The sequence below is a fragment of the Gopherus flavomarginatus genome, chromosome 2 (genome assembly GCF_025201925.1).
Source record: "Gopherus flavomarginatus isolate rGopFla2 chromosome 2, rGopFla2.mat.asm, whole genome shotgun sequence".
Taxonomy (NCBI): Eukaryota; Metazoa; Chordata; order Testudines; family Testudinidae; genus Gopherus; species Gopherus flavomarginatus.
In genome coordinates, this window is record NC_066618.1 from 89,481,631 (window position 1) to 89,496,786 (window position 15,156).

A 15,156-nucleotide genomic window follows, 5' to 3' on the forward strand; every position below is an offset into this window, starting at 1 on the left:
AAGCTGAGATTTTGGAGCAGAACTGTGGTATGGGACAAATTCTGCTATGGCTGAATACACAGGTTTTTACACTGTGATTTTATAGAAAGGTTAAAATCTCCAATAGAAACACAGAGTGGGAGCACTGGAAAAGGCTGACACAACTCTCATGTACCAGTGAACAGAGTGATATTTGTTTGTTCTTTTTTTTTCATTCATTCATGTGAAATGCTCCGAGCTTTGCAAAGCTTTCAGCCCTGAGTCTGTTTTAAATATCCATGTTAAGCGGCAGCTCACTTTCTTTATCCCTTCCTCTTTCCTGTCCTCAGCATTTCACCTTGGCTCATTCCTGAGCAAGACCTGCTGCTGCTTTCTCCAATTTTCAATCATTTGTGCTGCTTTGGAAGAGATTAGTGGGTTAATATAAGCGAGAGCAGCTTTTGGGAGGTAAAAAAATAATGGGATTTATAATATCACAACCCTTTATTTATCTTTCTATAGCTTAAAAAACACATTTATTTTTTTTCCTCCACAATTTATATCTGGAATAACTTTTTTGTTTTTCAAATCCATTCTTTTCCAGGACATTCTGTTCTCTGGTTTCATAGCTCCACTTGAATGTCAGCCTTGAGCTGTGTCTGTATGACACACTCTATGCAAATGTTTATGGGTGCGTTTTTGCACTCCTAGTGCAAATGTTTCAGAAGAGAAACAATTTCCTGATCGCTCTGAAAGTAAATATTATGCATTTTTTTAAAACTCTGACTAACGAGTGCCCAGAGATTAAAATCACAACCAAGTTTGCTTAAAAGTGCAAGTAATTAAATTCAATAAGCTCTTCCTTATAAGCCTACTAACATACATCTGGCTGTCAGAGTGCCATTATAAACAGCCTTCATATAATGCATGTCTCTCTGTAACATAAAATATAGTACAGAGCTTTCCATAGCTCCTTGGGTGCTTCATTATGCCTCTGTCTTAACTATCTTATCCAGTAACTACGTGTATTTGGTTGAGTACTGAAGATTAGAACAGCAGTAAATATCACTTAATGCTGATGATTCAGGAGAGCTCACTGGTAGTGGTGGTCCATTCCATTAAAACGAAAAGAAAGCAGTGGTGATTTTTAGTGCTTCTCTGCGAGTAAGAAACAGTCTTGACTCTGGTCCAGATTGAGTTTTGCTCTATCCATTCCTTGGTAGTTGGACAGGATGATGCACCTGTGCTTGGTTTATAATGTGTTCCTAGGAGCATTCAGAGGCTCCCAGAGGCAATGTGCTCATCACTGAGGTTGTAAGATGGGGATCAGGATAGAGCGTCTTGCATCATTTAACATTATGCTCTCCAGGCAAGTACTGGCCTCCCAAAGGAAGTGTTGTCTTGTCCTCCTTGACTGGAAGGGTTGTGACTGGGATGTGAGGCTGCCAGTGCAGAGAGGGGCATCCGTTGGTTCTAGCAGACACAAAAGAGACTCCATGAGAATGAATAGGCCACGTTTGTGATCAGTATAAAGGGATGTGTCTGCGCTGCCTGCAGTGGAGCTATGCTGACTTACACCAGCTGGAGATACAAGTTCAAACTCAAAGCTCTTGCTATTTCCCATTTCATTTCCTTTGATTCAAATGAACTGTTTGGGGGTGAGGAGATTGGTGGTCTGTCTGATGACAAGGCAATGGTAATTCTGGGAGTGAAGGGGAGCTGAGGATGTGTAAGCCAGGTGTTTGCATGCTCTTATGCTGAGACTGTGAGGAGAGCAGCGTCCTGGGTTGTGTCTTGGCTCTCATTGTGGAGGAGTGATTGTCTTTTTCTTCAGGAAGGGGAGGAGGATGGGAAGATAGAGGAGGGAAAATGAAATGTTAATTTTGTGCCTGTCATCCTTCTTAGTGATCCTTTCAGTCTTAGCATTCCCTCTAACTCCTTCCCCCCTTCACTCCCATCTTATTCTGCTCCCCTTCCCCCCCCGCTTTCTTTTCTTCCACTAGATTCTATCCAGTCTACCTTTGCTTAGAAAAGTTCTCCCTAGTGTCACCTCCCATCATCATGAGGTTCTACTTGACACATTGCCTGGCACCTAAAGTGATAAAGGTCTTGATATTTGCTGTCCGAGCTGCCCTTGCTCCAAGGAACACACATCTCTATGACATGGGTGGCTAGGAGGAGCCTCAAAATTTGGAATTCGTGATGCCAACATTGGCAATGTCGAGTCTTAGCACTGGAGGAACATGGCAATTTGGAGTATCCATTTGTAGCAAAGGTAGGGTTCAGAGAACTAAAGAAAGGTGGAAGAGTTAGGCGGGAGAAAGATTGGGGTGAGTATTTTTGATACGAAGAGGTGTCCTGCTGCCTCACGTTTCAGTAACACGTGATATGATTCATTTAGGCCTGTGCCCATCGCTGGAAAAACATCTACTATGAGACAGAGTATGTCCTCCCTCATGGTTTCTGCAATATCATCCCACCCAACCTCCATTCCAATGGTCGAAAATTGTTGCCCTGTTATGAAGGTAAGGTGTTATTTCTCTGTCATTAAGACAGAGTAGATTTTCCTGTTGTCTCAAAAATATCTATGATAAACCGTGAAACCGCGTTATATTGAACTTGCTTTGATCCACTGGAGTGTGCAGCCTCCCTCTCCCCCACCCAAGCACTCCTTTACCACATTATATCTGAATTTGTGTTGTATCGGGTTGTGTTATATTGAAGTAGAGGTGTACATTAAAAAAAGTACTGCTGACTCAGGCATCATTTGGCAGACGAACAAACTTGAATTAAAAAAAAAAAGGATCAAGAAGATAATTGGTTTCCATGAGTAACTGTGTGTGGCCATGCTTCACTGATAGAATAATAAACTTTTTGGAACAGTATCATGAGAAAACCATCAACTCCCTTATCTGGATGTCACCAGGCATGTGACATGAGTACAGCCACTCTTACTTGTTTGCATGTTCGACGTTATTGATAAATAGGAAATGATCGCACCCATGTTTAAGAAATATTTTCAGTCTGACACTGTCATTTATAGGAGGAGAGAGTTATTGCTTGAAGCCTAGATTTTTAGGATACCAGTGTAACAGATTAGAATAAAGTTGCCTCTTTCAATTGCTGCTACTTTGAAAAGGTCCAGCAGTGCCTGATGATTTTTTCAGTGCCTCTCAAAGTATTGCTATCGTTCAAAATAGATCTGGCATGACATTGAGAGTGAGAGGACTTGTTTCAGAGTTTTGAACTATAGACAACTTTGCTCATTGTTTGCGCTCCAAGTCCTGAGTGCTTTAATTTTCTGGTTATTAAGAAGAATAGTCTTCCTTTGTGTGTTTTGTATGTGAATTTATATCCAATTTCATTCTTCTAAGACTCCAAAAGACAGCCTTTCTGGAACCCAAAGCAATTAACCAATCCAGAATGCACAGGTATATCATTAGGGAAAATGGGGTATGTCCAAGATTTTGCAGTTAGCCCTTTGAGAAACATTCAGAAAAACAGCTGCTTGGGTTTCCTAGTTTGGTCTTATATATCTATGCTAGTAGTTCTCAAATGATGGGTGGGCCTCCCAAGAGAGGCACGAGAATGTGTCAATTGAGGCATGAGCTGCGTGGTATTTTTTTTTATTATTATTTTATTTTTTTTAAAGAGCTGGGGCTCATGCAGATGTGTAGTGCATGCCTGGGAGGCAGAGATAAAGGGGATAGCCTGAGCTCCTTCTCCTCAACCCCCCCGACCCATCCCAATCCCTCACTGGAAGGCAGCAGGGCTCTGAGTGTCAGTCCCAGAGTGGCAGCAGCAGTGCAGAAGTAATGGTGCCAATGGGGCACTAAATCTGCTGTGAAAAGTGATATTGACAAATATCATTTTGCCACCCTTACTTCTGAGCTGCTGCTGGCATGGTGCAGCCTTCAGAGCTGGGCACCAAACCAGCAGCTGCTGCTGCTCTCTGCTCTGCCTTCAAAGCTGTGTGGCGGTAAGTGTACTCGGTGTGTAAATGACTACAGGCACAAAGTAGGGAGGCCCAATCAAATACGTTTGAGAACCACTGGTCTACATGAATCTTCCCTCCCTCCAAGGACTGAAAAAACACATGGGTTTGAAGGCCAAGATGGAGTTTGATGTGGGCAAGACTTCACTGCCTTTGATTTCCAATGTCAGGAGCAGTTGGTGACAGGCTGGCTGCTGACATTAGTAAGTGGGGGAGAGTTGACACAATAGATGTCTGCCATTTCCTCAGTTGCTAATGGATGTGTCTCTCGCTGCTTTGGGTTTTGCTCCAAGCCTAGAGATTGTTCAGGCCTAGTATGTTGAAGACAAAGCTCATAACAAAACTGGCAAACTTAGATAAACTATATGTTGCAGTGCGTGTCTGGAGAATTGTTTAACCCACCATGTGCCCAATTCTCATAGGCTGCATTGGAAACTCATGTAACCAATCTCAAAAAATCTATGCCTATCTGGAGACCGCAAACATTTGTGCTTTGAGCATCATTAGAAGGTCCCAAAAATGTTCATCAGAAACTTGTATGGTTTTGATTCCATATTTAAACCCACTGCTTCACTTGAGCTATAACAAAATGTGAGGGAGCCATAAAATCCTGCTATCCTGAATACTGTCTTCTTTTGTTTGCTTGTCTTCCTGTTGGCAGGATTGGGCCAAGACTATACTTAAGCAATGCATTGCTTATCCTGCAATATTAACTTTTATTACCCCCCTTTTTCCACCTCCGCCCCACACGCAGAATCACTTCCAATGTTTCCTCTGAGCCCTTTTCACCACCTGGGTGTTCTCTTTAAAAACTGTCAGTCTGAAATAATTGGAGAGAGGCAGCTCCTGGAAGAGATGATCACTCGTGTTTCTCTGTGCATCATGGCTTCAGAGTGAAACGGCTGCTAGTCTGACAGGCTATTTGCCAGGAATTGCTAGAAAATAGAAATGTGTGGGCCCAGTATCTGTGAAGCAGCCAGTGGAAAATTGGCAGTTTTGGTGCACTATGCTATTGGCTTAATTTCATTGTTTGCTAGAACGAAAATGGGAGGTTTGGGATTGATTTGTTCATTCCTTTGTTAGGCATCAAGTCCCACGGTATCACCAAGGGTGACTGAGTTTGCTTCTTGTTTACCTCTGAGACTTTCAGATTTCTATAAAATAATTTGGCTTATTCTTCAAACAAGATACTGCTGTGATCCATCATTGAAGGGTTAACTGGAACCCTCCCTTCCTATGGTCTTAATTTTTTTTCCCCTTAGCCCTTCAGAAAGTAAAGGGAAAAAATCCTCCTTTTAGTGAACAGCACAGCCAAACTGAAGGAAAGAAATAAAGAATTTGGTAGAAATAATATATGCACAATGTAATTAAAGTAAATGGAGAATAAGAGCCTCTTCCCACAAACACTCGCTCTAAGGGACAGCGCTTGAAGCCAGCAGGAACACTCATGCTCACAAGCACTGTTCCAAGTTATCAGATGCGTTTGCAAGATCAAGCCCTGGGACGTCAGTTATCTGTAATTGGAACAGTATAAGATACAATTATATAGGCAGTGCAGTATTTGCCACATAAGCTATAATGAGAGGCATCTAACTGCTGTACGTGGAGCAGACATATTGTTAATGTATGCTATGTATTTAGTAATGATTCGCCATATAAAACAGATTCAGTAATTAAAAACAAAAGAGGAAATGGAAACTTCCTTACTGGAGGTCAGTCATGAAACAAGATAGTAGTCTCGATGTGTCTTATTCTTCTCTAGTCTCCCTGAAACAGCTGACAGAAGTCTGGAAGCTATTGAGAGCTAATGAGAGCAGCAGAAGGCCTGCTAGTTAAGTGGAATCTTTCTGGCTAGTAGCTAATCTGATTTGTATGAACTGAAGTGCTTTGTGGGGCACAGAGCTAAGGCCTTCCAAGCTATACTCTGACTTGATTGTCCTTGCTTTTAATGGCTGCCAAATGTGGCCTACAAGAAAATTAGGAACCCAGCCATCCTGTCCTCCGACTCGCTTAATGGGCAGAGATAAAGGGCTGCTGCTGTTATAAGAGACAATTTAACAGAGGTGAGGACAGACAGATGAGATGTTTCCTAGTTCTGTGGTGTAAGGCTCACAGGGAGGGAGCGGGAGGGGGGGAGAGATGGGAAAGTTAAACAATAATTTCTGGTGGCTATAGAAGGGGGGGAGCGATAGCTCAGTGGTTTGAGCACTGGCCTGCTAAACCCACTGTTGTGAGTTCAATCCTTGAGGAGGCCGTTTAGGGATCTGAGACAAAAATCTGTCTGGGGGATTGGTCCTGCTTTGAGCAGGGGGTTGGACTAGATGACATTCTGAGGTCCCATCCAACCCTGACATTCTATGAACAGTACTCACCCCCACTCAATCCATCCAAGGGAATATAGAGATTTCCCCTCCAGGGACATAAATGGCCATTTATCTATTACCAGTTTTCTGAGAGCCATACTCTGATCCTCTGGCTTTGGGGTATGTATAAACTCAATACCGGGGTATTAGGCCATAAAGACAACTAGCATTTCCACCCAATGTAGTGAAATGCTGAAACAGAGGAAAGAAGAGGTTGGGATTAAATGTGTTGTCTTTGGCTCCTAGTGCAAATGACTGAGGACACGTCATAGCAATCTGTGTTTTTTTAAATTCTTATTGTGTGTTTCTTTTGATGGGGGGGAGCTAATGCTTTTAAGCAATATTTTATTTCATTTGGTTTGGGGCAGGAAGGGTCAGTTCCTGATCCAGCTCTCTTTTTAATTGCGATTTAAGAATCCTCCTCCTGGCTTTCTGATACACAGCAAACAGGTCAGAGTTTATCTTTTCTTTTGTTGTTTATCTTATAAGTTTATTGATTGGCAGGAGGGGGATGGAGGCTTTTCAAAGAGGGCTTAGGTACCCAACTCCAATGAAAATCAGCCTAATACTCTCCTTTGTGCCTTTTGACTATTTCCTGCTTAGTGAATTTATCTACTCATGGCTCATGCATTGAGCAAGCTGCTCTGCAAATATAGATTAATTCTGTAGCACTATAAGGGTGCACAGTGCTTTACAGATGAATGAGAAGCCTGTAAGTGCTTACAACCAAAGGTCTAATCCTGGCAACAGTTATTACTTCATGTGATTAGGAAGATAGACACAGGAGCAGGGGTTGGAACCAAGTTATCCCCCAACCTCCCAGCTATGGGATTGTTCTCACACCCTGTGGTCCAATGACTATTTAATTATTTATAGAAAGTGGAACAATTTCAACAGGAGAGAGTGAGAGAAACTCTGCCCAGAATACTGTTGAGTCCACTGATTAGGACTCTCACCTGCAATGTGGGAGACCCAAGATCAAATCCTTGCTCTGAATCAGGTCAAGTGGGGATTTGAACCCAGGTTTCCAATATCCTGCGTAAGTGCCCTAAGCATTCGAGTATGAGGGGGGGGGCCACCAGTGTGTTCTCCTCTGATTTTCTGAATGGCACTTAAGTCACACACTTTTTTTTGTTCAAAACAATCCAGTGAATTCATGTCATAGTCACTATTTGTCTGAAACCTTTCACCCAGCTGTAGTGACAAGCATGCATTGAGGTGAGGGAAAACACCCCATCACATCAACTTTCAGACATGAAAAATGGCATTATATTGTAACTGTCAATTTCTTTTGAAATCTTGAATGAGCAGTAGCACGATCTTGTGGAGAGAACAAGGGAGGCCAATGCTAGATAAGCAGAGGGAGCAGGGAAGCAGAGACACAAGATCTGTGAATACAGGAAAGAAATGTTGAGCTGGATCCTGGATGAAAGGGGGGGGCATTGGAGCTTTCTGAGGATGAGGGTATTATGACTGAGACTCTCTTTATTTGTGAGGAGGCAGGCCACAGTTTTCTGCACATGCTGGAGTCTGAGAATTTGGGTATGCGGAGACCATAGAGAAGGCAGTTTCAATGGTCGAGGGAAGAGAAGATGAAGGTTTCTACGAGGGTTTCAGCTACAGTGATATCAAGGCCGTTGCATTTAACTAACAGTGCTTCGCACGGGTGGTGACAGGCAGCAGTTGCAGATGAGATGTGATGGGGGAAGGGTGACCTGCAGAAGAATGGCTTTGGGGTAAAGGCATTGGACAGGAAACCAGGAGACCTGGGTGCTAGTCTCATGTCTGCCATTGACTTACCTACACTTGTACTGTAGAAGCCATATAGGATATGTCTACACTACAGCTGGGAGTGTCTCCCCCAGCCTGGATAGGTACATGTGCTAGCTCTGCTTGAGCTAGAACACTGGAAAGAGCGGTGTGGATGGTGTGGTCCGGGCAGAAGCATGGGCTAATCTCCTGAGCAGAAGCCTGCCTGAGCTTGGGTGGCTAGCCCATTCTGCTATTTGTTCCACCATGTCCACACTGCTAATTTTAGATCCAGTGGAGCTAGTACATGTCTGTCTACGAGCTATGGGAAGCCTGCTCCCAGCTGCGGTGCAGATATACCTTAAAGTTTCCATGCTTCAGTTCCCTTCTGTCAAATGTGGCTAATACCAGGGTACTGTGAGGATAAGTTGATCTACACACATGAAAGTGCTAAGATAACGCAATGATGGTATGGGGGCACAATATAAGTATGGAGGTAGGTAGAAGAGAGGACATGGCTCTGTGCACTGCAAGGCTACTCTTATGAAATGGTCCAAATCAGTCTGGTTTTGAACCCACTTTATTTTTTCCATGTTCTATTGTCAGAGATATATCGTAGTATTCATTCAAATTAAATTGCTTTAATGCCCCCTTTCATTGACAACAGACAGTATAACAGCCTGCTGTGGTTATATACAAATTCAGAAATTACTTGACTAGATGAGTTCCCCAGTGCCCACTGATGTAAGAAGAGCATAACCAGTTATTTGTGTGAAATATAGGCTTACTGCTTGGAACAGACAGTATTGGCCATATAAGTGAGTTGGAAACACTGAACTCTGTGCATCACATAAAGCGATACAGTGCGTTCTATTAAAATGTAAGCCTCAGTGGATGCAGTCCAACGTGTTGCAGAATCATGTCAATCAACAAATCCTACCCACTATTAACTTTAGAATTAATTTTACGTTTTCAGTTCTTTCAAACAATAGGTTCTTCATTTCTCCCCTAATGCTATATATTGAAGTATATTTTTTCGAATGTTTAAAAACATTAGTCCAGTGGTTAAGACACTCCCGTGGGTTGTGAGAGGCCCCAGTTCAATTCCCCACTCTGCTTGATGTGAAGAAAGGATGTGAACTTGATTCTTCCTCCTCTAGTAAGAGTGCCTTTACCACTGGGCTATGGGATGTTCTTGGGTGGTGTGGAGTCACTCGCTCTCCTTTTGAAGATTTTCCACTTTATATATAATATTCATTAGAGCAATGAGCCTGGGTTTTCCACAACCCAGGAAGTGCCCTAACCACTGAACAATAGAGTCATTCTCTCTGGCCCAATGAATATATAATATTTATACACAGCAGAACATCTTCAATGGGTGACTGGGGGGTATGTCTACACTGGTGCCAGAAGTTGTAATTTCCAGCTCAAGTAGACATAGTCATGCTAGTGTGCTAAAAATAGAAATGTAGCCATGGTGGCGTGAGCTAGCCTAGTCGCCTGAGTCCATACCTACATTGTACTTGGGACGGTTAGTCACTTGAACCAGCGCAGCTGTACTGTCCCCAAAAATCTTTCTGGAATCATCTAGAGGTATGTATGCCAAACCTGAGTGACCCCACACATCTATTGCTAAAGCCTTTATTCTTCCTCACTTTATCTTGTTTTACATTTGTTTGTGGTCCCTCATTTGCAGTTAGGACTTGATCTTGTAAGCACTTATGCAAGTGCGTACATGTCCCATTGAATCCAATGGGACTACTTTTGTGGATAAAATCACTTATGGCTATAGGTATTTGCAGGATTCAGCCTTTAGATTGTTGTAAGCTCTTTGGTGTGGCAACTGTGGGTGAAATCGTGGCCCCATTGAAATCAATGGTAAAACTCCCATGATTTCACTGTGTGCAGGATTTCACCTTTTGTCTTTTTATTTGTCCTATACAGGTCTGATGCAAATTCCTTTGAAATCAGTGGGAGCATGCTTTTGGGTGCTTTATAAATAGTAAAGAGCAATAACATTTTGAAACCCATGACAGATTGTGTTGAAAGGTACCGTTGCAATCTAGACATAACTGAGAAGAAGCAGAAAAAGGAGAAAATATTAGAACTGGAAATATTATGTTTTAATTGACTTTCATCCTTTGCTGTGCTATTAGGACTAATTTATATCCTTATCTGCCTGAAATCTTCTCATTTAATTTTTCGATACACAATTTGAACATTTGGCAATGTTTGGTTTTTGAAAGCTGAATTGTACAGTGACTTTCTTGAAGAACATGTTCAACTAAACCATGAGCCAACTCTATTAGTTTTCATGAAATAAAACATTTGTTTATCAAAATAAACAGGACTGGCATGCAGCAGTTGTTATAGCTCCTTAGCAGGAAGACATGGAGGTTGGCTGTGCTTTTAAAAAATATATGTATTTTTTCCCATCTGCTCCCCTAAATGAAGGACTAAACCAATTTTTAAAAGTCTGAGGCTCGGAGAAGATTGTTTAATGAGTATAGTGGGGTGGGAAATGGTGTTCTTGTCATGAACGTTTTCAAGATTTCAAAATGTTCATGTTCATCAAGACAGAACTGAGACTTCCAAAAATGTAAATGAAAAAGAGAGAGTGACCCTGGATAGGACGCTCACTTGGGATGTGGGAGAATGAGATTCAAGTCTCTGATGTGAAAGAGGAAGAGCGGCAATGTAAACCTACATCTCCTACATCCCAGATCAGTGCTGTAACCCCTGGACTATTAGCTATTCTGCAGTGGATCTTAATCTCTCCTCTTGGAGCTGTTCCCCTTGGTGTCAATTAAATATTCATTGGGCCAGAGGGAATGACTGACTGTTTAGCCGAGTGGTTAGGGCCTTCACTGGTGATGTGGGAGATTCAGGAACAAGTCCTTGTATCTCTTGACATCTAAGGTTAGTACCCTAGCAACTGGGCTATTGGCTATTATGGAATGGGTGGTGCACACTCGTGCACTCTCTCTCTCTCTCTTTTACCTGAAAACCTATCCCAACTAAAGTTCATCGAAACCTATATGTTCCCACAAAAAGTTTCAGTTTCAATATATTGGCATTTTCTGGCAAAAATAATTTTGTTGACAATTTCCTGACCATCTCTATTAATAAGTGATTAGTCTTTCATCTCCAAGTCACTGGTCCTGGTAAGGTTGGTAGTGACTGAAAGCTGTTACTTGCATAGTGAATGATTGGTGGCCTGTGTGCACAATGAAATGATGGTCTCACTCCAGTTCTGAACACACTGGCATTGGGCCAGGTCTTCACCAGGTGCAAATCGGTGTAGTTCTGTTGTGCTCAGTGGAGCTAGCCTGACTTACTCTAGCTAAGCACCTGGGTGATCCATTTTAGCAATTTCAGCAGGCCAAGGAGTCAGTGAGTTGAGATGATGAAATAGCTTCTCCCTCATAGAAATGGTCCCTCTAGATTAGAGCCGAGGCACTCTGGTTTACTAGCATGGGAAATTTTGTGTTACCTACATGAGCTGCATCTGTCCTGTAGATAAACAACAGAGATCATTTTCTGGGGCTACCTATCTGATAACTTTCATCAGCAAAAGAAGCTATATTTTAAAATAATAAAGAAGATCACTATCTTCTCAGAAGGGTTAGGTATCTACATTGAAAAAGCCTATGCAAAGCTGCTGAAGTCTTGGAAAACTGACACTTCCTGGGAGCCGGATGTATAGGATATGGAATTAGACCATGAGTGGGTGACCATGAAAGATTACAGAGCAACTTTTCAGGTACAGAGTCAGGGTGAGGAGAGAATTTCCACAGGATGAGCATGTTCCATTTAAATAAAAATGTTACTGTGGTGGGAATCAAAGGGTTCAAGTTGGACAGATCAAGAATATGTGACAGACATTGGCACAGTCCTAGTTCAGGATCAAAGACAGATTCTAACAAAAAAGGGCTCCTGTGACATTCCTGCCTGCCTGGCGTCGTCCTAGAAAAGTAATTCTAGAAAGAAAAAGCTGTGACTGTCGGTCCTCGTCAAATAAAAGACCACTTTTAAATAAACAAATACAAAATCCTCCCTTACAAGGAGAGGCTAACTCCACAAATGACTGTCTGTGCAGGGCTAGTAATAAAGTGGTGGGGATACAGGTGAACTGCCCTGAGAACTCAAGTTTTTTAAAGCAAATTTTCATATGTTCCTAGTGGAGTTGCTGCCTTGACCTCTGAACCTGAAACATGCACCATGCTGGTGGGCCCTGAGCCCACATAGAACTCCACTGTGTGGACCCAGGGGTTATCTACACATGTGTTGCACCATGAGGAGCAAGGCTGTACTTCGAATTGATTATGCCATCAGACCTGTCACTCTCAGCAATATCTGCAGTTTTAGCAGATTCTGAAAAATTGAGAGAGCCCTCAGCTGTGACAAACTGTCATTCATTTACCTACTCAACTGTTTAGACCTTAGGTGTTTTTACTAGTGTGAAATGCTAAAGTAATTACTTGTTAGTCTTGTCACTATTTCCTTTAGCACATGTTTTAAAAAAGGTTTCCATGAAGAAACCAATGATTTATTAAGTTCTTTTGGTCTTCAGTAGAGTAACACACACCATGAGGAACTGATTTGGTTCTAAAGGGGTAACATACCAAGCAGTTCCTTGTAAATTCCTTTGTAATTTAGCAAGGAGTTAATGGTTACTTATTGTAAAGTGTTACCAGGCTATATGATGAATGTTTTTAGAAACTCAATTACTCTGTTTCCCTGGAGCCCCCTTTATCCAGGGGAAGATGTTGTAATATGCCGGAAGTGGCAATATGTTGCAATTGCACATTCATTCGTTTGGTAAAGCTTGGAATAAAAAGCTCAGAAAACTGAGATGGGCCCACATGGCAAAATTTGGATTCAGATCTGAGTTTTAAACACTCTAAAGTTCAGGGTGTTTTGGATGCCATGTTTTGATTTGGCCCATTGTGAAGATTCTGGTTCAGATTTTGAGAGTTTGGGGGTGTTTGTTTTAGGAGATATGGTTCCTGTTTGTCTCTAGAAAATAACTAGAGTGTTTTGAATAAAAAGGGGACAGATTGATTTTTAGCAATAAGAGGCCTTGGTACAGCCATAAATGCTTCCTCTGGCCCAGGTGGAGAGCGAGGAGTTTTGGTGATCAAGCTGGAGCTTGTGGGAGGGGAGTTGGCAGTGTGGAGAGAGGAACTCAAAGATAAGTGCTGAAGAACTTGTACAGATTGAAGTAGTAGTCTGTACACTTCAGGGGTCCTGCTTCTGATTCAAAGACTGAATGGTAATAAGTAGTAGTAGAGAGGCGGGGCCGGCTCCAGGGATTTTGCTGCCTCAAGCAGTCCACCCCCACCCCAAAAAAAAAAAAAGCTGCGATCGCGATCTGTGGCAATTCAGCGGGAGGTCCTTCGCTCTGAGCGGGAGTGAGGGACTTGCCGCCGAATCCCTGAAAGTGCCGCCCCACTCCCGAGTTGCCTCCCCAAGCACCTGCTTGATAAGCTGGTGCCTGGAGCCAGCCCTGTAGAGAGGAGAAATTTTTATCTGGCCACCCATGCAGCTGATTGGTTTATCGCGTGGGCAGCACTGCTTCCTTTGGAGTTGTCCCACACTTTATAGATGATCTGAGCTCTTTTGGCTCTGAAGCTCAAACAGACAGCCATATTTCATTCCATTTCTTCCAAGAAGGGTAGAGGCCAAGTACATGTAGCTTGCATGCAGTGATAGCTGCACCATAGTTAAGGTTCCTTGACAATGACCTTAGCAGCAGTACTGGGTTTACCATGGTGCCATGGCCCTGGGCCCAGGTGCCATGGCCCCTGCTCTGCCCCCACCCCACCTCTTCCCCAAAGCCTCTGCCCCAACCCCGCCACTGCTCAACAGGAAACACCCTGCATCTCTTGGGCTGCTGGCCATGGCGTCCACCTGTAGGGGTTCAGGCTCCACTCCGGCTACAGCAGCCATCAGGTGACCCAAGGGAGCCCAGCTAGCCTAGGGCTGGTGGGTGCTGTGGTGGTGTAGGGGGAGTAGAAGCCCTGACCCTGGCAGGAGCTGTGCGGGGGGTGGAGGGGAAGTGAGGGAGGCTCCAGGCACCAGCATGCCAAGCGCGTGCCTGGGGCAGCAAGCCACGGCGGGCACCCTGCCAGTTGCCGTGAAGGTAGCAGGCAGGTTGCCTTTGGCGGCATGCCTGCGGAGGGTTCGCTAGTCCCGCAGCTTTGGTGGATCTCCCGTAGGCTGCTGCCAAATCCACGGGACCGGGGACCTCCCGCAGGCAAGCCACCGAAGGCAGCTTGCCTGCTGTGCTTGGGGTGGCAAAATACCTAGGGTTGCCCTTGGACCCTGGCAGGAGATGTGCTGAAGCCCCCAGCTGCCCTAGTGGCAGAAGCTGCAGGTCTGAAGCCCTGACCCCACCTCTGGGTGGAGCTGACCTGAGCCCTTCTGTCTCCTGTTTCCCTCTGTGTGGAGCTGGGTCTCATTCTCAGTCTGTGAAGAAATTCAGCCCAGATCTACCAACCTTGGTATGTTCATTTTCCCCCATCATGACACAGCCATGAATGGATTTAGCCTAGGAGGCAGGATCAGCATTAGCCCCATTTGGCAGGTGGGATCTAGGGCCCCCAGAGGTGAAGTGACTTTCCCAAGGCTAAGCAGGGAGTCTGTGACACAGCAGAGAAACAAACCCAGAACACCTGGCCCCCAGGCCTGTGCTTTAACTACCCACTGGCAAAACCAAAAGTCAGCACCTATCATGGGATGGGAAAGAGAAGGAGATAGGGGAAATGGGGGCCCAGCAGGCGGATCCCCTTCGCAGCAGCTAGGGCTCTGCTGTTAATAGGTCCATCAAACCCTCACCCTGACAAGCTTCACCTCCCCTGCATCTGTACCCCCCTGATGAGCCACCTCAGACACCCTCCCCACTGAACCCCAACCACCTGCATCCCTACCCAAATGAACCCCACCTCCCCTGCACCCAGATCCCCTCCCCTGAACCCCGCTGAGCTCCAACCCCTTTCACTTGGTCCCCCCTGCAGACTCCCACTGCTCCTGCACCTGTAACCTCCCTGTGCATCCAGATGCCCCACTGAGCTGCCTGCACCAGACTGC

General features: G+C 44.1%; 1 protein-coding gene across 1 annotated transcript in view; it reads left to right on the plus strand.

Annotated features, from left to right (window-relative positions):
* The window catches only part of ITGA9 (integrin subunit alpha 9), a 291,817-nt gene that overhangs the window by 18,888 nt on the left and 257,773 nt on the right, over positions 1-15,156 (plus strand). The window contains exon 4 of the mRNA XM_050938116.1: positions 2,360-2,483. Coding sequence (XP_050794073.1) covers positions 2,360-2,483 — 124 coding nt within the window. The remainder of the gene's footprint in view (positions 1-2,359; positions 2,484-15,156) is intronic.